Source organism: Dama dama, chromosome 25 (assembly GCF_033118175.1).
Source record: "Dama dama isolate Ldn47 chromosome 25, ASM3311817v1, whole genome shotgun sequence".
Taxonomy (NCBI): Eukaryota; Metazoa; Chordata; class Mammalia; order Artiodactyla; family Cervidae; genus Dama; species Dama dama.
The window spans coordinates 37,084,058-37,104,491 of NC_083705.1; the positions used below are offsets into that span (position 1 = coordinate 37,084,058).

At 35.6% G+C, this 20,434-nt stretch overlaps 1 protein-coding gene across 1 annotated transcript in view; it reads left to right on the plus strand.

Annotated features, from left to right (window-relative positions):
* Nucleotides 1–20,434, plus strand: part of HCN1 (hyperpolarization activated cyclic nucleotide gated potassium channel 1) — a 436,515-nt gene that overhangs the window by 303,149 nt on the left and 112,932 nt on the right. Inside the window, exon 4 of the mRNA XM_061129721.1 lies at nucleotides 3,632–3,850. Coding sequence (XP_060985704.1) covers nucleotides 3,632–3,850 — 219 coding nt within the window. The remainder of the gene's footprint in view (nucleotides 1–3,631; nucleotides 3,851–20,434) is intronic.

Here is a 20,434-nt window from a genome sequence, read left to right on the forward strand (position 1 = left end):
TCTATCTATTAAAAAAGTTATGTTGGCATAACTTTTAGAGTTGTTCTATAAATAATGACCACATCTTTAACACGTAATAAAAATTATAACAATTTATCACAGTTATAAGTTCTCCCTCTCTGCAGGCCTGAAGTCCTCATCAGGAAGATGTGGAAAATGAAATGGATGCTCTTATGGCTCCTTCCAGCTCAGACACTCTTGAATCTGGCCAGATTCTTAAATATGTGGTTCTAATTCTCATAGACTTTCTGCAAAGCTTGTGCAGTCAGGTCTGATGATGTCTGAGTCACAGAGATCTTTCTGGAGCACAAATTTATGATAAAAGTTAATTGATTCAGAAAAACAAACAAAATTTAAGTATCATTTTAAATAACAGGTACATTCAAGATTTTTATAGAGCACATTGCTCTGTTAATTAAATATTCCATTTCTTGTTCATAAAGCATCTAGAATTTGGGGAACCCTAGGTGTATGCCTGAGAGAATGAGCTCTGTTCATTCCCCAAAATGCAAACTTGTGCATGAGTTCATTACACAATTTGACGTGTATAATATCATAAATAATTTTCTTTCCTTAAAATTGAATTTCATTTTATACTGACAGAGACTAGGGGTAGCTTAATATGGCAACATGACCTATTACATAGAAAAATAAAATGAATTTCACTTTAAGAACTTTAACTCTTTCAACTAAATGAGACTGGTTATATTTTATTTGTCTGCAGACTCAAACAGTTCCAAAGTCTATGAGGTTGGGTTTTTCAAACTTATCATGTTCTGTTTTAATCTATAAACTTAACTTTAGAAAGCCCTATTAAAACAATGAACAAAATATCTGTAATATTAATACATTATTTTAAAATTTATGATAATTTAAGAGTTAATTTGACAGACTCAAGTTAATTTGACAGACACTGTATGTGTATGCAGTTTATGATCTGGCAGTTGTAAAAGGACCTACTTTAGGAAGGACTCTGCACTTGAATTTATGCTCTGCTGCAGCCATCTTGAAATTCACAATAGCGTTATCTTTGAATTTATGTTCATAAGCAAAGTCCACTGGGACGTGGAGCCATGAATATGAGCATTGGAGCTGCAAGGTGGCAGCCGTGCACACACAGGTCAAGCCTACAGGCACAGCAGGAAGTACCGGAGCCAAGCATTTGGCCTGGCAGCAAGGCACAGATATGCACGCCTCAGCAGTCTTGGATGCTGTGTGTCCCCGGTGCGGACAGGCCTGAACTGGGTCCAGGTTAGCAGTGGCAAGGGCAGCAACAGAAGCAGCAGTAGTGAGACCCTGGACCACAGAGACACACAGAGGACTTCCCCTGCTGACCAGGAGAGGACCATGGTGAGACTCCCCTATCAGACCCAGGAACCCATCCCCAAAGTATCTACACAAATATTAAATCTCCTAAGTTCCAAGACAGACCCTGTGGAGCTCAAACAGTAAACTTAGTCAATAAATTATTACATGATAAAGGAATTCATATAGCCATTTCAATAAAAGTTATCAAGGAGTTATTAGAATTCTTGATTTTAAAATGTCTAGATTTGACAACTCCTGCAACATTGCAATGCAAATATGCACCAGCCTAGCAATAAGAAATTTAAAGATCATCACTTATAGTGGAAAATAACACTATTTTCATATGAAGTTTTAAATGAGCCAGTTATTAACAAGGAAGACAATTTTTAAATTAAATTTTCCTTGTAATTGAAAATACAGGAAGATAAAACATAATCAAGCATTATGGGTTATATACAAATCATGAAACTATTTTTGGCTTCTTGCATTGATCCTTCTTTAATTAAAAGCTACAGGAAATGTCAGAGGAAACATTAAAATACCATTGCATACATTTACATTTGACATTAAGTTCAATAGAAAATCAGTGTAATGGTTTTTTGTTGTGATAGAATTGTTCTGTATCTTGACAGTGTTGATGAATATAGGAACCGATACATGTAATAAAACTGAATAAAATTAATTTATGTATACAAATGAGTACACATTTAGTGAAATATGAATTAGATCAGTGGATTATATTCATGTCATTTCTTATTGTAACATTGCTTTATAGTTTGCAAGATTTCACCTTTAAGAAAAACTGATGAATTGTACATGAGATATTTCTGTATTATTTCTTACAATGTCCATGTTCATTTACGGTTATCTTAAAAACTGTAATTTAAAAATAAGGCACAGTTTCATGACTATGATTTCATGAAGAGTTAAATCATTTATTAGAAATTATTCCATGAGAATCATCAGCTCCAGATGTACTAAAATTTATATATTAAAATAATTTATCAAACATTCATCCTAATGTTGTCCCCAGGCTATAAAATACTCCAGTTCCAGCAAAGGTTGCATCAACAGAAAGATCTTCCCCCAAATTAAAAATGTATCAGAAATTATTTGTGATCTTGCATTAGCCAAAAGGGACTGATGTAATTTTCAGTTTTATTATTGAAGATGAAATTATTAATCATATAAATTTTGATGACCTAAGGAATGAATTTTTCAGAAAGCCATAAAAATTGTATGATCATTAAAGATACCACAATAGTGTAGTATTACTTGTATTATATATAATTATGATACCAGAATTTCACTTTTTGAAATGTATAAGTTTATGTTGTTACTAAACTAGCACTATTATCCCAAGTTTTATAATGAATAAAATATTATAAGGAAAATTCTTTATATATTATCTTCAATAATACTTTCCCCCCCCTACATTTTAAACTAAAAGGCTTCAAATTTTTATTTTACCCTGATTCTCATAAACAAGGTAAATCGTGGACTAGGCAGTTTGATACATTGATCAAAAATTTCTTTAAGTTTTATCAGGCAATATATAAGATATATTGAACAGCTTATTTTTGTAGAGTTGAGCTTAAGATAGAGTTTTGAAATGGCATCAGAAATTGCATCTAATAACTAATCTCAGAAGTCAGCATTTTTTTTATTTTCAGTGTCTTCCAAGATATTATTTTGCTTATTTTATTTTATTATTCTACAGAAAGTCAGTAAGATTCATCCATCATCAACTTTGACATTTGAATTTCAATATACATGACTCAGAAAAGGCTTCAAGGAAGTCTTTTCATTTATCATATCTGTATTTCCAAATTATGTTAATTTTTCATTTAAGGTATTGAGGCATTCATTGAGGTCTATACAAATATATCATTTGGACTTTCAGAATTTTAATATCATAGCTTTGCTAAAAATTCCTATACTTAGGCCTGTGTGCTTCATATCAATCAGCAGCATTTCTCAATTTGCAAATATTAATATATTACTAGAGAGTGACACAGATTTCCTGGAAATTTTAAAATTAGCTTATCAACATGCATTCACACCACCGTCCCAAAAGGAATTTTTAGTTTTAAAAACATGCAAAACTGACTAGGATTGCATATTTTAACTGTAGACTATTTCTGTTTCATTATATTTAGAAAGTTTTAAAAAACAACAGGTCTTTTGATTAACTATTGGGGTGAAGTATCTGTGTAAATGCTCTATTACAAGAATGTTATAGTGCTTCTGTGTATCGGTCATACTCATTTTTCTTCTGCTATCCTAATGGTTCACTCTATTTCCCTTTTCTCTTCTGTTGCAGAATGATTCTTGGGGAAAGCAGTATTCCTACGCACTCTTCAAAGCAATGAGTCACATGCTGTGCATCGGCTATGGAGCCCAAGCCCCAGTGAGCATGTCTGACCTGTGGATCACCATGCTGAGCATGATCGTCGGGGCCACGTGCTACGCCATGTTTGTCGGCCACGCCACGGCTCTAATCCAGTCTTTGGATTCCTCAAGGCGGCAATATCAAGAGAAGGTAATTAGTCTTATCTCTAATATATTCAACCAGCTGGTTTGTCAGTTTAATTAATAGTAGATAAATAAACTATGTCCTGTATTGAAACTACAATGAGCTAAAATGCTCAAAGGAGGAAACCACAATCTGTTTCCATATTTTGAAGTTTCTTCAAGATGGTTCTCATAGCTTTTGTTTCCAGTTTCTCTCTTAAATACTATATTTTCTTTAAAAGAAAATCTGAATTTTCATTCACAAAAAAATAGTTCCATGTTTCAAATGTATGAAGCTGATTTGAGGTGACGTCATGGTTTGTGGTCTATAATTTTTAAGCAGTTAAGATAATATAAAGACTTCTTTTGTACATGTTAGAAAAATGGGAGCTGATTGAACGCAGTGAGATGGCCATTGCACATCTCTCTTGGCCTCTCTGTATGTTGCAATCATAATTTATATTAAGTCCATATGCATAGCTGAACATATGTTGCCCTTATATCTAGATAAGTCACCACACGCCCTCCAGTCTTTAAAATGCATACTAACAGCTGCTATCATGCATTCTTACGCACAATGTGTTAATTGAAATGATTGCTGTGCTAAACTTTTCTCAAAAGAGAGAAAGTAGATTTGTGCACTGATTTATTCATTGGATTTTGTTTTAATATGCTGAATTATTTGGTTGGTACTAGCCTGGAGAAGGAAATGGCAACCCACTCCAGAGTTCTTGCCTGGAGAATTCCATGGACAGAGGAGCCTGTCGGGCTACAGTCCATGGGGTCACAAAGAGTCGGACACGACTGAGTGACTAACTTCATACCTTGGATAATCAGACAGTACTTATAGTCTTCACAAACATCAATAACTTTCCTACAGATAAGAATGTTTTATAATTGAAGGAAGAATTTCTAGTGTGGGAGCTCTGTTGAACATAACAGAAATATAATATATATGCACCTTGCTAAAAAATGTATCTGAAAGTAGTGGTTCAAACAGTTCTAGAATATGTCTCCTGATGAGTAATAACAGCTTAGACTCATAAATTCTTCACCAAACAGCCAAAGATCATTTCATTTGTGACTTTATTTACAGAAGTTTTCAACACTTTATGTTTGCCATAATTCATCATCGAATTCTTGATTTTATGAGGGCTTGGTAGAGGATAAAGGATATTGGAATAAGTTTTTGTTACTTTCTGACATTTGAAGCACTTTAGTCAGAAACAGCTGGTCATTTAGGTGAGCGGCTTTGAGTCCCTCTCCTGCATCTCCCTAAAAGAGGCCTTGAGAACCTGGCAGTCATCACCAGCCTCTTTCTGCTGAGAGCTCTGTGCTCTGCCAGAAGGCGCTCTTGGATGAGACCCAAGATGTCAGGCTAGCCCTGCTGTATCACTCAGATCTGGTCCACAGAGAAGCCCCAGGCATCCATCTCTTAGCCCCTCTCTCAGCACTACTGCCTCCTCCACCAAAGCAATGAAGAGCTTGTGTGTCGCCTTCTTCAGTTTCTTGGCAGAGTCACACCCCAGTGTCCTCAGGCTATTTGCATGTTCTCAGATGTGAACTGGACTCCAGACTCATGTCTCTTAACTATGTGAACTTATTTCAAAGATCCCCAAGCGATTTTCTTGACGTCCCTCTGAAAGGTCAAGGGTTAGAAGGTAGGCCTCCCACAGCCCTATCCCAAAGCAGGCTGGGGAAGGCACTCACAGAAGAGCAGTCATTCCCTTCAAAGAAGTCTACTCACTATTGTTGTCAGGAAAGTTCTTTTTCTACTCTCTGACCTCTGTAGACCTTCAACGAGATTGACACCTTCAGAAGTCTTCATCATTGGATCCCCACTTGCAATTGTAAACCTGTGTAGGAGAGAGCCTCTTACATAACCAGCATTCTGATATCTCAGGTTAGCAGCTCAGTAAACATGAGGAAGGAAGAGTAAATCCTAATCTAGCAGATTTTTAGACCGTTTATTTTAAAATCTCAGCTCTTCTCAAAACTTCTTCCACAGATGATATAAATAAATCATAAACATACACACACATATATATGAGTATATATGTTTGTTTTTTAATTTATTTATTTTTAATTGAAGGATAGTTACAATATTGTGTTGGTGCCTGTCACATATCACCATGGATCAGCCATAAATATACATATGTCTCCTCCCTCTTGAGGCTCCCTCTCACCTGCCACCCTATCCCATACCTCTAGCTTGTCACAGAGCTGGTTCATTGTTGAATTACCTATTTAATTGTTTCCTGGTCAAATAAGCTTGTACATCTTAATTGAAACAATGAACTGAAAAGATTTTTGCTATTAATGTATGTGCTCTGAACATTTAACATTTTGTCTGCCCTCTGTGCCAAACTCCCTTGTATTTTAAGTGATTAATGAACACTTGGGAAATGCCTATCTAGATATACTCCTCACAGTGAGCATTCCATTTTCTTAAGTTGACCTTGGGTAGTTACTACCTTTTCTAGATATATCCACAGTTCATCTCGTCTTTTTAAATGAAATTGCTTTAGATCACTCTGTATCTTTATACTGTTGTGTCTCAGTTCTTATACTTCAGCACCCCTGGGAAGCCTACTGTTATTTCTAAACTTGTCACTCTCTTTCCTGTCAAATAATTCTAGTAAAAGAAATGTTAAGGTGTGCAATTTTTCTTTGGAATAAGCAAGAATTTTAATACAAAGCACATTATGAATGTAGAATAAGGAATTTTCAACTCACCTTGGTGTACCTGACGTACATGATTGATTTTTAGTGGAAATTTGAACATGGCAAGTATTTAATTTTATGAGGAAATTATCAAATTGAAATAACTTTATATACTGAATAGCTTCTGAATCCAAGAAGCAAAGTGTGTATTAATCTAAGGCAGGTTCAGCAATGAATGACTTGTCTAAATCATTCATTTAATGATAGAGCACAAAGCAGTAAGCCAATGCTGCTCTGGGCTTCAGGTATTGTGTATGTTGCCTAAAATTGTAAAAACTACTGATTCTTAGTTTAATAATGATAAGAAACTTAGCATTCTAAATTTATCCAAATGGACAAAATTTTATCATGTCAGCAAATGTTTATGATCCCTTTGGATAAGAAGGTATATTTAACATAAGTAGTCTCTCAACCATGCAGGTGACTTATATGTAATCCTGAATGAAATCATGCAGTTGTGCAATTTTATGTAATCATATCAAAAATATTATATTCTAAACCTAGTCAGTTCAGGAAAGTGTTTTTTTGTTTGTTTGTTTTAATGAATAATCCATAGATTCTATTTTTTTCTTGTAATGAAAGACTATAATCAGGACTGTCACATAAGCTTCTTATTACATAGAAATATTTTTAATCAATCTAGTCTTCCAAATTTGTATAGGATAATGTTATGAACAAAGACAAAATACTGGGCACTAAGACCTGCTCTCATTTTTTAACTAATCAAATCCCATTTATAGTAAAGCAAATTTCAGGTCATTTAAAATGAACTGATTATGGGTAATATGCCCTTCAAAAATAATTTGTTGGAAAAAGAATGGTGCCAAACAAACTTTTAAACTCATGGATCTCATAGCCAAATCTCTCTTCCAACCAGAAAATTATCATTTTCACAACAAACCAAATTATTCTGATCTGCCCCCACGCCTTTCATCCTCCTCCTGACATACTTTTACCCTTTTTCCTGTTTACACAGGTTTTACCCTTCCCTTTGTAACACTGTGACACCTTCCCTGATTATCCTAACCTATAATAATTGTTTATTGTGTATATTCTATCTGTTCCAGAGGAATATAATACCCTGATAGGAAGATCTGTGTCTTTGTTATTGTGTATTTCCTCCCCCATAAACAGAAACCTCAGTGCTGCAATGCTCAGAGGGGACAGTAAGGATTAAGAATATTTATAGTTGTCCAACTGTGTTTTCTAGCAAATAAATGGGAATAAGAGTTTATCCTTCGAAATTTTTGAATTCTGTCACTTGAATATACACGAGAGCATCTTTTTCGAAATGTTGATCCTGTTGTTTATTTATGTGTATGTAAACATATTGCTTCAGCTGTTATAGCAGATACTTATGTATGTATGTATGCATTTGGCTTACACACAGGTCATGTTTTGGAAACTAAATTTTCAATATGCTTTCCCTTCTGGAATTCTGAGATTGATTTCCTATAAGTAAAAGATACATTATCAAAATGTCTTTCATTGGGGTTGAAGCCATTTCTTGATTCCTGGGTTGATCAGGAGGGTGCTCTGCTTTAAGCCATGATGAAACCCTTTGTTTCAGAAAGAAGGATAGGAGAGATTGTCAGGACTGTCATGTGATTCTGAGTCTTCAATTTTGAAAAAGCATTCTATGACTAGAGTAATGGCAGATCAAAGGGAAAAAAAATTGGAGTAATGGCCATTGGCCATGATGGTTTATAAATAATACTATTATTCCATTAAAAACAAGAAAAGTTGCCTCTTATTTTGCACCCCATCTTCATTATGTCAAGAAATTAGTCAGTTGAGCTTCTAATTTGATTTACTCATTGTGTAGACTTGTGATAGTATTTGTATTCAGAAGAACAAAAGGTCTTTGAAGTTATAATGATCTTGAACTTGGAAAATCAAACTGACCCAGTATTTAAAGGAAAACTGACTGATGCCCTCGTTTTCATTGGAAGCATTCTTAGTGGGAAGAGGTAGCTCTAAAATGTGTGTGTATTTGGCAAAATGTTTCATATGATTTTCTTCATTATTAGTGAATGAATGTCTTCTTCCACTACAAAAGAGAATGCTATGAGCAGAACTCCCACATGGTTCCTTAATTAGTTGGAAAAGTCTCCAAGTCAGCTATTCTATATACTTTTGCTTCCCAGGAGCTGAATTTATTATACTCAGATATGTTAAAGTGGTAGTACTGCCAAACATTCTCAGGCCAGGACAGTCCTGGGACGGTGAATATTTGTGATATTTTCTCATAGAAAACTAACAGTGCCACAGCCCTTGGGTTAGCTTCATGTTGCCACTTCAGCTGCTAACAAATTGGGCTTCTGGCAAATAATACTTTCCATGTTCAACTGGGAGAAATATTTTTACATTAACTATAAGTACTGTTTTAAAGATAGGTCAGAGCCGAAGAATATTCAAACTACCGTACAGTTGCACTCATTTCACATGCTAGCAAACTAATGCTCAAAATCCTTCAAGCTAGGCTTCATGAGTATGTGAACCGAAAATTTCCAGATGTACAGGCTGAATTTAGAAACAGCAGAGGAACCAGAGATCAATTGCCAACATTTGTTGGATCATAGAGAAAGCAAAGGAATTCCCAAAAAGCATCTATGTCTGCTTCACTAACTACACTAAAGACTTTGACTTTCTGGATCACAACAAACTGGAAAATTCTCAAAGAGATGGGAATACCAAACCACTTTATCTCCTGAGAAACCTGTATGCAGGTCAAGAAGCAACAGTTAGAACTGGACATGGAACAAAAGAGTGGTTCAAAATTGGTGAAGTATTGCGTCAAGGCTATATATCGTCATCCTATTTATTTAACTTATATGCAGATTACATTATGCAAAATTCCAAGCTAGATGAATCACAAGCTGGAATCAAGATTGCTGGGAGAAATATCAACAACCTCAGACATGCAGATGATACCATTCTAGTGTCAGAAAGCAAAAAGGAACTAAATAGCCTCTTGATGAGGGTGAAAGAGGAGAGTGAAAAACCTGGCTTAAAACTCAACATTCAAAAAACTTAAGATTATGGCATCTAGCCTTATAATTTCATGGCAAATAGAAGGGGAAAAAATAGAAGCAGTGACAAATTTTATTTTCTTGGGCTCCAAAATCACTGCAGGTGGTGACTGAGGCCATGAAATTAAACAATACTTGCTCCTTGGAAGGAAAGATATGACAGACCCAGACAATATATTCAAAAGCATAGACATCACTTTGCTGACAAAGGTATGTATCATCAAAACCATGGTTTTTCCATGTACAGATATGATAGTTGGACCATCAAGAAGGCTGAGCACTGAGGAATTGGTCCTTTTGAACTATGGTGCTGGAGAAGACTCTTGAGAGTCCCTTGGACTGCAAGGACATCAAACCAGTCAATGCTAAAGGAAATCAACCCTGAATATTCACTGGAAGGACTGATGCTAAAGTTGAAGCTCCAATACTTTGGTTATCTCATGTGAAGAGTCAGCTCATTGGAAAAGACATTGATGCTGAGAAAGATTGAGGGCAGGCGGAAATGGGGGCGACAGAGGATGAGATGGTTGGATGGCATTATCCACTCAATGAACATGAGTATGAGCAAATATCTGGAGGTAGTAAAGGACAGTGAAGCCTGATGTGCTACAGTCCATGGGGACATCATTTAGTGACTGAACAAAATCAATGAGAAAGAGAGTTTGAAGCTATTAATTTAATGGAGGAGAAAAATAGAATTTTGTCAGTGGTAAATTTTTATTTTACCACTGATTTTCAATCTTTGTATTTTAATATATCTCACTGGTACCTCTTTCATTCAGTGATAATTTCTGTATGAAACTCCATATTAAATGCTGAAATTTCCTGCATCTTTGTTGTGAATAAGGACTGTAAAATTGCTAAAAATTTGTCCTCACCAATCCTTCATTTAGTTCTTTGCAGTTAACATTTACCATTGGCAGGATATCTGACAGTTTCTTGTAATGGCTGTAAAGTAGAGTTGCATTTTCTACTATTTTCTTTTATTGATTGATGTATGGATATTTTAGAAATGTATGAATTTTCATTTGAATGTCCTCCTTTAAGTTTTTTTTTTTAATTTAAAAAAATTACTAGGGTATAATTAATTTACAGTGCTATGTTCATTTCAGATGTACAGCAAAGTGAATGCTTTATACATATGTATATATCAACTCTTTTTAAAATTTTTTTCCCTTATAGGCCACTACAGAGTTTTGAGTTGAGTTCCCTGTGCTATACAGTAGGTCCTTATTAGTTATCTCTTTATGTATAGTAGTGTGTATGGGTCCATCCCAATCTCCCAATTTATTCCTCCCTCTCCCCCTTACCCCCAGAGACCATACATTTGATTTCTACATCTGTAACTTTACTTCTGTTCTGTAGATTAGCTCATTTGTTTTTTATATTCCACATGTCAGGGATATCATATGATATTTGTTTTTCTCTGACTTACTTCACTCAGTATGACAGTGTTTCAAGTATTTTGATGTATTGTATTCGTGTCCCTTATATGTCATAACACATAAATACATTGATAAGCATCTTTATAGGGCAAAAGCTTGTCACTAAGATTCACTAATCTGCCAAGATCCCACAATGTACAAGAATCACTGCATGGATTTGCATTTGTTTAATTAGATCACTGAGATCCATTTGAAATGTGCCTTGAAGAATGCAGAAGAAATCAGCAGACAGAGGTAGTCACCATGGGGGAAATGTCCTAGAAAAGAGCACTAACCGTGAGAAGATTCCTGACAGACAGGAACAAAATGTGCAAAAGTCCAAAGGTGGCTATGTGTGGTAGATATTGAAGTGTCTAGTTTGAATGAAGTGAAAACTACCTTGATGGGCAAAGTATGAAATAAGATTGGGTTATGCTTTGCCTAAGAATAATTTTCAAGGCTGGAATGATGAGACTGTTGTGTTAGGAAAAAGTTATCCCTTGCAAAATTTTAGCAATGGGAGGTAGTCATCGAAACTGTCTTTTAAGGAAGTGAATCACAGTACATGAAATATGTACTAGTATCATAGTATAAAATACCATAGTACATGAAATATGCTGCACTCCTAACTGAGATTGTAAGGGTCCAAGAGCAAGATCACTTCATAAATGCTTACTGTTAGAATCACTAGCACAAACATATTAACAGAACAAGAATGCCAACCTTTTAAGTAGATAGGGACACTTGGGTCAATAAAATTGCTGAAAACAACAGTCTTTTCTAAAGAAGCAGGGCCCAGAAAGTCTTCAGAGTTAAGATGTCATGTGAGTTGAGTCTCACAGGATCAGTTTTTATCTATTTGATGTGTATTTATTGAATGCTTACTGTGTGACAGGTCTGGTGCTGGATGTTTTGCATACAAAGTGAGCAAGTATATGTGGTGTCTTCTCATCATGTTTCTCATAGTACAATGGGGTGGGGAGGGGCATGACACAGTAACAAGATTCATTGAGTGCAATCAATTATTATAAAAAATTTAAATACTCAGAATGGAAAAGTATATTAATCTCTCTGCTAAGAGATTTTAAGTCTTTGGCTTGATTCATGTGGGATGTAGTGGGAGTGAAGAAAAATAATATTTAGGAAGAGACCTAAAGAATGAATAGAAGTAAGATAGTGAAGTAAACAGCATGGGAAAAACCACTGAGTGTGAAAAAACTTGTCAGGATCAGGAACAGACAGAAGGAATGTGTGAGTGGACCTCAGAGATAAGTGAAACAGCTCTGGACGAGACTGGAAAGGCTGACTTAGGTCAGGGTGGATGGCACCTTAAAGGCCTACTTAACCATGTTGTATTTTAGCTAAATGCTACGAGAGACTGGTAAAACCTTGAAGCAGAAGAGTGGTACATTAGATTTATTTTCCTAAAAGAGTGTTCAGTCCTCAATGTGCATAATAGATTAAAGGATAGCAAACATATCCCAGCCTTCTTTGTCATTAGGTAAATTCACCAGTGCTATCTTGCAGAGACCCAGGTAGGATTTCAAATTTCCAGGTAAAAGTATCGAATGGGATGGAAATTCTAAACAAGCCATTCCACGTTGAATAAATACTACTCGGGGAAAATGCTGAGCTGCTGTAAGAAGAAGATCCAACAATTTAGTGACCTAAGGAACTGCATCATTTTGCTAAAAAGCTCTGTGGGATGAGAGGCCGGGTCAGTGGGATGGCACTGCTCCAGGTGGTCATTTTCTTCCAAGTTGTTCCTCCACTATCATCTGGACAGTATTTCCCAGCATTTCCTATGAATCATCATTACCTGGAGAGCTTGTTAAAACAGATTTGTGGGCTCCACTTCCAGAGTTTCTGATTCATTAGGCCTAGGGTGAAGCCTGAGAGGTTTAATTTCCAACAATATTTCGGCTGCTGCTTCTGGTCCAGAGACCACCCTTCAAGAACCACTTCCTTAGGGTATTGTTCTAGTTTGTATGTTTAAAGCTGTGCCTTTGACATGTCTGCCTTCCACCTTATAAGAGGAAAGAGGGACACACACATGACTTCAACTCACATCTCGTTGAAAACTTTCAATTGATGAGAATTTTTCAAGGAAGAGGAGACATTTTGTCTAGCTGGGCAACTTTGTGACCAATTAGCTACTCTGTATAATATGGAAGAGGCAGAAGATGGATTTAGGTATGAAATTCATGGCCTCTGCCACAGATACTAGAGTAAAAATGAGGAGTCAGAAAGATGCTTGGGATTTTCTAGGAAGCATACATTTTGGATGGGTTATGAAGTACTTGAAAAATAGATCCAAGGCTTAAAGCCATTTGTACTGATTTGATAAGTAATGGAGAGCCATTGAGATTTTGAATATGTCCTGACACTATGAGAAGACAGATGATAGAGAATGAGGAGATATATGGAACAAGAGATGATAAAGAAGAATAAAGAGATGAACAAGAAGAATAAAATGGAGGGAAGAACTTATGTCTTTCATTAAGCCGTCTGTTGGTAAACTTGGAATGTGTTATCTAGAATGCCTCTTATGCACCGTAACTTATCTACCAGGGGTAATGAAGTATCTTTAAATGAAACATTAATGGAATGTATACTCTTATTAACAGATGTATTACTGTTAAAAATCTATTATATCAAAAATTAGGTACCAATCATTTTATTTACTCTTGCTTTTCAATTGTGGTCTGATTATCATACATACTGAATTATCAATGTGGATTTTTCTTTCATTTTCAATGAAAAACAATTCTTATAAAACAGGGTTTCACCAGATGTGTCATAACATAGCATTCACTCTTCTCTATCTAAAGTCAGAATTTTTTTTTTCTGTCTGAAGAATGTATTCAATGAAATAAGAACTCATGAATTTAGAACTGAGTATACTGATAGTCTGAACCTGAAATACAGTGTTAGAGCATTTGATATACAGATAAAACAAGTATAAACCACTTTAATGCAAAAAAGAGTTGGACATGACTGAGCAACTGAACTGAACTGAATATTTACTTAAAAGATACATTATTTTATTTAAATTATACAATATTTACCAAGAAGAAAGTGCAATATGATTATTGTGTTTATTGTTATGCTACTGTTAACAATAACAAAAATTTTACTTAAAGTATATCTTATGTTTTCAACCTAATATATAATGATAAGATATTGAGCATTATCAGGTAATAATATAAGACATAATATAATTCAGATGATAGCATAAGATAGATGATTATGTTCCACATTCACTACTTCAGCTTTGCCAAGTGAAATTATCTTAGAACAGTATATTCATTTTAAAAGATTTCTTGCTCTCCTAATTCACCAAGTTATTATTAAAATTAATGAAGTAAAATTTTGAAAGTTATTTTAAGCAATTGAGGAAAAGTCACTATTGAAATACTTAGCATTAGCATATTTTATGAAAAATGATCTTCAACTTTAGGATTGTATTTTTATTAATTGAAAATTAAAGAGGATCTATGATGTCTATTAAATGACAGAAATAGATTATTTTAACTTTTTTCCCAATGAGGACATAAAATACTGAATTTCATTTCAATGGTATGATTTCTTCTTTACTTTCCCAGGGGTCAGATGATCATTAGAGCATCAAATTATTTTTTGTTTATTAACAGAAATATCTCACTTACTTGGAGCTCAAATTTATAGTAATCAGGACTTCCTGAATTAGGCTTCAGCCCCAAATTTAGTGAAAAAGCAACACATTAAAAGTAGATGAAGAGCTGCTAAAAGTAGGTGCATGGAGAGGAATGGGGGACAAAAGCTGTAAACAAGATCAGGAACAAGAAAAAATAAAAGCCACGTTCAGCCCTGTGTCACAGTGCAGTGTAGGACCAAAACTCGCCTGTCTGCCAGGGTTGCTTTCAACTGATTTAGATCAGGCTGATTGGAGAACTCCCATCCAGTATCTGGGCTCCACCAAATTTGGATCAGTTTATAAAATATGCTTCCCTGGGGGCTCAGATGGTAAAGAATCTGCCTGCAATACAGGAGACCTGGATTTGAGCCCTAGGTTGGGAAGACCCTCTTGAGAAGAAAAGGGCAACCCACTCCAGTATTCTTGCCTGGAGAATTCCATGGACAGAGGAGCCTGGCAAGCTACAGTTCAGTTCAGTTCAGTCACTTAGTCATGTCCGACTCTGTGACCCCATGAACTGCAGCACACCAGCCTTCCCTGTCCTTCATCAATTCCCAGGGCTTGCTCAAATTCATGTCCACTGAGGCTGTGATGCCATCCAACCATCTCATCCTCTGTCGTCCCCTTCTCCTCCTGCCCTCAATCTTTCCCAGCATCAAGGTCTTTTCCAGTGAGTTAGTTCTTCGCATCAGGTGACCAAAGTATTGGAGATTCAGCTTCAGCAACAGTCCTTCCAACAAATTCAGGACTGACTTCCTTTAGGATTGACTGGTTTGATCTTCCTGCAGTCCAAGGGACTCTCAAGAGTCTTCTCCAACACCACAGTTCAAAAGCATCAATTCTCGCTTTCTTTATAGTCCAACTCTCACATCCATACATGACTACAGGAAAAACCATAGCTTTGACTAGATGGACCTTTGTCGGCAATGCAATATCTCTGCTTTTTAATATGCTGTCTACGTTGGTCATAGCTTTTCTTCGAAGGAGCAAGCGTCCTTTAATTTCATGCAGTCACTATATGCAGTGATTTTGAAGCCCCCCAAAATAAAGTCAGTCACTATTTCCATTGTTTCCCCATCTATTTGCCATGAAGTGATGGGACCAGATGCCATGAACTGCAGTTCATGGGGTCGCAAAGAGTGGAACACAACTGAGCGACTAACACACACACACATAAAATGTGTTTCACAAAGAGAGTTCTTTCTGTTTTGCTGGCATCTGATGCAGATTGTAAAGCTCAGCTGGCCCTACAGACATGAGAATTTGGGGTCATAGGTGTTGTTAGAAGTGACGAGCTTCCAACTCATACAATGTCAGTACCCAGACAATAATACACAGTTCACACTTCTCCCAATAGAGTATACATTCTCAGACAGCCTCATGGAGCTTCAGTGGAAGATGATAGTTGTGGCATTTTGTTTTCTAGTTTATCCAACTTTCCTTTTTATTTTTAGCTGCATTTTCCATGTAATCCATTCATATTTTTCAGCCACAATATTTAGTACTTAAAAACCAACCAGAAATTCTACAAACAAACAAACCAAAAAAAAAAAAAAAAACAAAACAAAAAACAAAAACTGAAGGACACTTTTTTGAAGGTGGCAAACATTGCTTGGGATTCCCAGGTGGCTCAGTGGTAAATAAAATTATTGCCTGCCAGTGCAGGAGACATGGGTTCAATCCCTGGGTAGGGAAGATCCTCTGAAGGAGGAAATGACAATCCACTCCAGTATTCCTACCGCGAAAAATCCCATGGTCAGAGGAGCCTGGTGGGATATAGTCTGTGGGATCACAGAGTCAGACACGAATGAGTGACTGAGCACACACACAAACACACACAAACAAACATTACTTAAAATGTCAGAAAAATTTACAAAGAATAATTATTCTAAAATATGTTTAAACTTCTTAAAGGGTGAAAGGATAAAGCCTTAATCATCCTGGAACTTTTCTTTATTGAAACATTGTTCCCTGATTGAATGATTCATTCTTCCCCTCTTCTTGGCAATAATATTATAGCATTCTAGTCATACACGCTCCAGGAAGTTGTATGTTGGAGAAATCACAAAATTTAAGACGTTAAATTTACAAATCAGTTCTCTGTTCTTTTTATAAATGAATCAGATGACTAGATTCCAAACTTTGAAACATTAATAAAGTATTTATGCAGTCACAGGGATTGAAATTAGCAATGTGAAAAATCTAGCATAAAGAATGTTATATCATATATATTTTATAAATGTATTATAAAATAGCATCCCCTTATCTCAGATTTACATATTAATAACTGGAAAGTGAATCTACACAATTCTAATGAATCATAACAAGGAAAATAGTATTCTGAGAATGAGTGTGCAGTGGGGCTCATCAGTATTAGACTATATCTAGGAGAACTGTTGGAACTTCCATGGTGGTTCAGTGGTGAAGAATCTACCTGCAATGCAGGAGATGGGGGTACAATCCCTGGTCTGGGACAATCCCCTGGAGGAGGAAATGGCAGCCCACTCCAGTATGCTTTCCTGGAAAGTTCCATGGGCAGAGGAGCCTGGAAGGCTGCAGATCATAGGATCTCGAAAGAGTTGGACACAACTTAGCAACTGAACAGTGACAACAGAGCTATTAAAAAACTAACAAACAGAAACCTTAATTAAATAAAGTTGGGAGACCAGAAAGGGGATCTCTCACAGTCCAGAGCAATAGCCGATTCCAAAAGGAAGAGTGCTCTTCTTTGCTGTCCATGTATCAGCCACGAAAAGCATGCGCTCTTTGTTTGCCCTAGCCATCCCGCCTTCCTTTTCCTCCCCTTGTTGTGCAGGGGCTTGCATGTGGCTCGTCTTGGTTGCAGACTCCAAATTGCAGTTTTCTGCTGATCCTCAATAAACCCATCCTTGCTGGAGAAGTACCTGGCAGTCTAGATGTTTCTGATCAATAGGACATATCTGCATTTTTAAATGGCTAAATTATCATCTAGATCCTTAGTACTATCTAGAGAAGTTAGCATAAACATTTTCTTAGTTTAAAAGCTAAATTAACTTATTTGCTTTTAACTGGAAAGAAGATTTTTCTAGTTAGATATCTTTATTATGGTTCTCAAAGTGTTAGTCACTCAGAGTCCTGACCGACTCTTGCACCCCTGTAGACTATAGCTTGCCAGGCTCCTCTGTCCATGGGATTCTCCAGGCAAAAATACTGGAGTCGGTAGCCATTCCCTTCTCCAGAGCATCTTCCCGACCCAGGGATCTAACCCAGGTCTCCCGCATTGCAGGTGAATTCATTACCGCCTGAGCTACCAGGGAAGCCCTTATTATGATTTTACTGTCAATCAATTCACGTTTTAGAGATAAGAAGGTGAAGATCGAGAGATGTTAAGTTACATTTCATATTCACACATCTAATTAACAAAAAACAGCATTCTTATTTTTCAATTCACTGTGCTTTGAAGGGATGTAAATGTTACTAAAGAGGATACAATTTTCAGAAGTACTTTGCGGCTCGGTCTCCGTGCTTTTCTTCTAACTCCAAAAGCAGAGTATAACATCCAAAGAAGACCACACTGTAAGCTAAAATTACTACTCTAAGACTGTAGCATTTGTATAAACAATTTTTTTGAAAAAGGCAGAAGTGCTCAGGTCAAACATTTGATAAGCAGATTAATTACATTCTTCCTTGGTTCAGACCTTGTGTTTGGTGAACTTGAATATAAGTGAACATTGAAACCAAACATAAATAAATTTCCACTTAAAAATTATTTTGCCAGTGCAGTCAGCTTAGACATAGTTAATTTTCACTTTAGGAAATCAGTTTTCTGATTTTTATTGACAATAAAATAATATCCCACAGATATCATGTTCCAAAGTTTTTCTTCGGCCAAGTTTGATGCAACATATACATTCAGATGTCTGTGAGGGTTATTAATATCTTATTACATTTGTCATTAAATTTTAAACACAAACCTTGGATTTATCTGAAAAAAGATGTATTTGGCACTGTATATAGCTTTACAAAAACCCTAAGTAATATATAGATTAAAAAGATAAAGTGTTTTCTGTAGCTGTTAAGCATTTATCATAGAATTTCCCAACAAATCTATAGAAGAATTATTTTACTTTTTTAATGGCTGGAGAAACAGTGGTATAAATGGATTATAAAACATATCAGGACACAGGCATTTCACTGTTTTAGAATGTAAATAAGTCAATTCATGAGTTTTGCTAGCAACATTGCACATGTTTCTGAGATACTGTGTAAGCTGATTTTTTTATCTAGAGAAATCTGTGAAATATTATGTTAATACTTTGCTATTTTGTATTTTAAAATATTAAGTATTTTTAACATTAGCTGGAAATAGCCAATTATTGTAAATGAGTGAAAGTTAATGTTTTTTTTTTAATATCCTCATGGAATTTGAAACTTGTTTGCAGATTTTTAATTTATGTACTCATGTTATCAAATAGTAATATTTTTCAGGAAAATTAGTCCACATTTTATAATAATTTAAAACAAGACATAGTGACATTATACATACAAAATATATCATGGCATAGTAATCTCTAACAATTTACTAGAATATTTGAGTGATAATTTTGGCCCTAATGTTTCTACAGTGATAGAAAGGGCACCCTAGAATCTATTACTTCTATAGAAACTTATCTGAAATTCTTATGTTATAGATTAGACTTCTGTGGGTTCTGAAATTTTCTCTTGAAATTTTCCAGAAAAAATATTAAATTATTTTCAGAGGTATCAAGTTTTATGAAGACTATATCCCATTAATAAACTACTTATTTGTATGCATCTGATAATCCTATACTTAATAAGATTCTTAAAGAAATTAATTTTAGGAAATTGTGTAAGGAATCTAGCTTTGTTCCCTTGAAAAGAGCTTTGTAGTATCATAACAGCTCCTTTCTAAAGGAAAACACGTATGATTCAGTGAAGCTGAAGATAGCTGGTAATAATTACTGTGCTTACAGCACACTTCTCTTGACTGTGCCATGTTCTCTAGAAAAGGAAATAACATTTAATATTTTCTAATTTTACAAAGAATAAGGAAATTAACCTTAATTTGAACAAGCAACAGGATGTCTTAATCTCTTAGTCCCAGAAGGTTTCCTATGTTGTAAATAACAAAAAAGTTTCCATTATGATCATCTGACTCCAAAATAAAGTATAAATATATCTGTAGAATGTAAGTGTTAGTCACTCAGTCATGTGTGACTCTTGGATTGTAGCCCACCAGACTCCTCTGTCCATGGAGTTCTCCAAGCAAGAATACTGGAGAAAGTAGCTATTCCTTTCTCCAGGGGATCTTCCTGACCCAGGAGTGGAACCTGAGTCATTCATAAGGACTCCATCCTCCCAAAGTCCCCATCTCCTAATAATATCACCTTGGAGTCAGGTTTCAACATGAATTTTGAGGAGACACAAATATTCAAACCATAGCAAAAGCTTTAAGAATTTGACTCAAGAATGATTTGGTTTTCAAAGTACCAAAGAATAATAAAATATGCTGAATGGTATGGTGGCCATGGAGATAATAGAGAGGCACAATTTAAGAACTGTGAGACCTGGTTTTATTCCTGACATTTACTAACTAGATGTTAAACTAGTATAAATGAATTTGCCACCCTAGGCCTCTTTTCTTCATCTGTGAAATGACAGGATTGGAAGCTATTATCTCTATGTGCCCTGAGCTCAGAGTGTCTCCTTTTGTACTAAATTTATGTTAATTTTCCTTGGATGACCCAAAAGGAGCT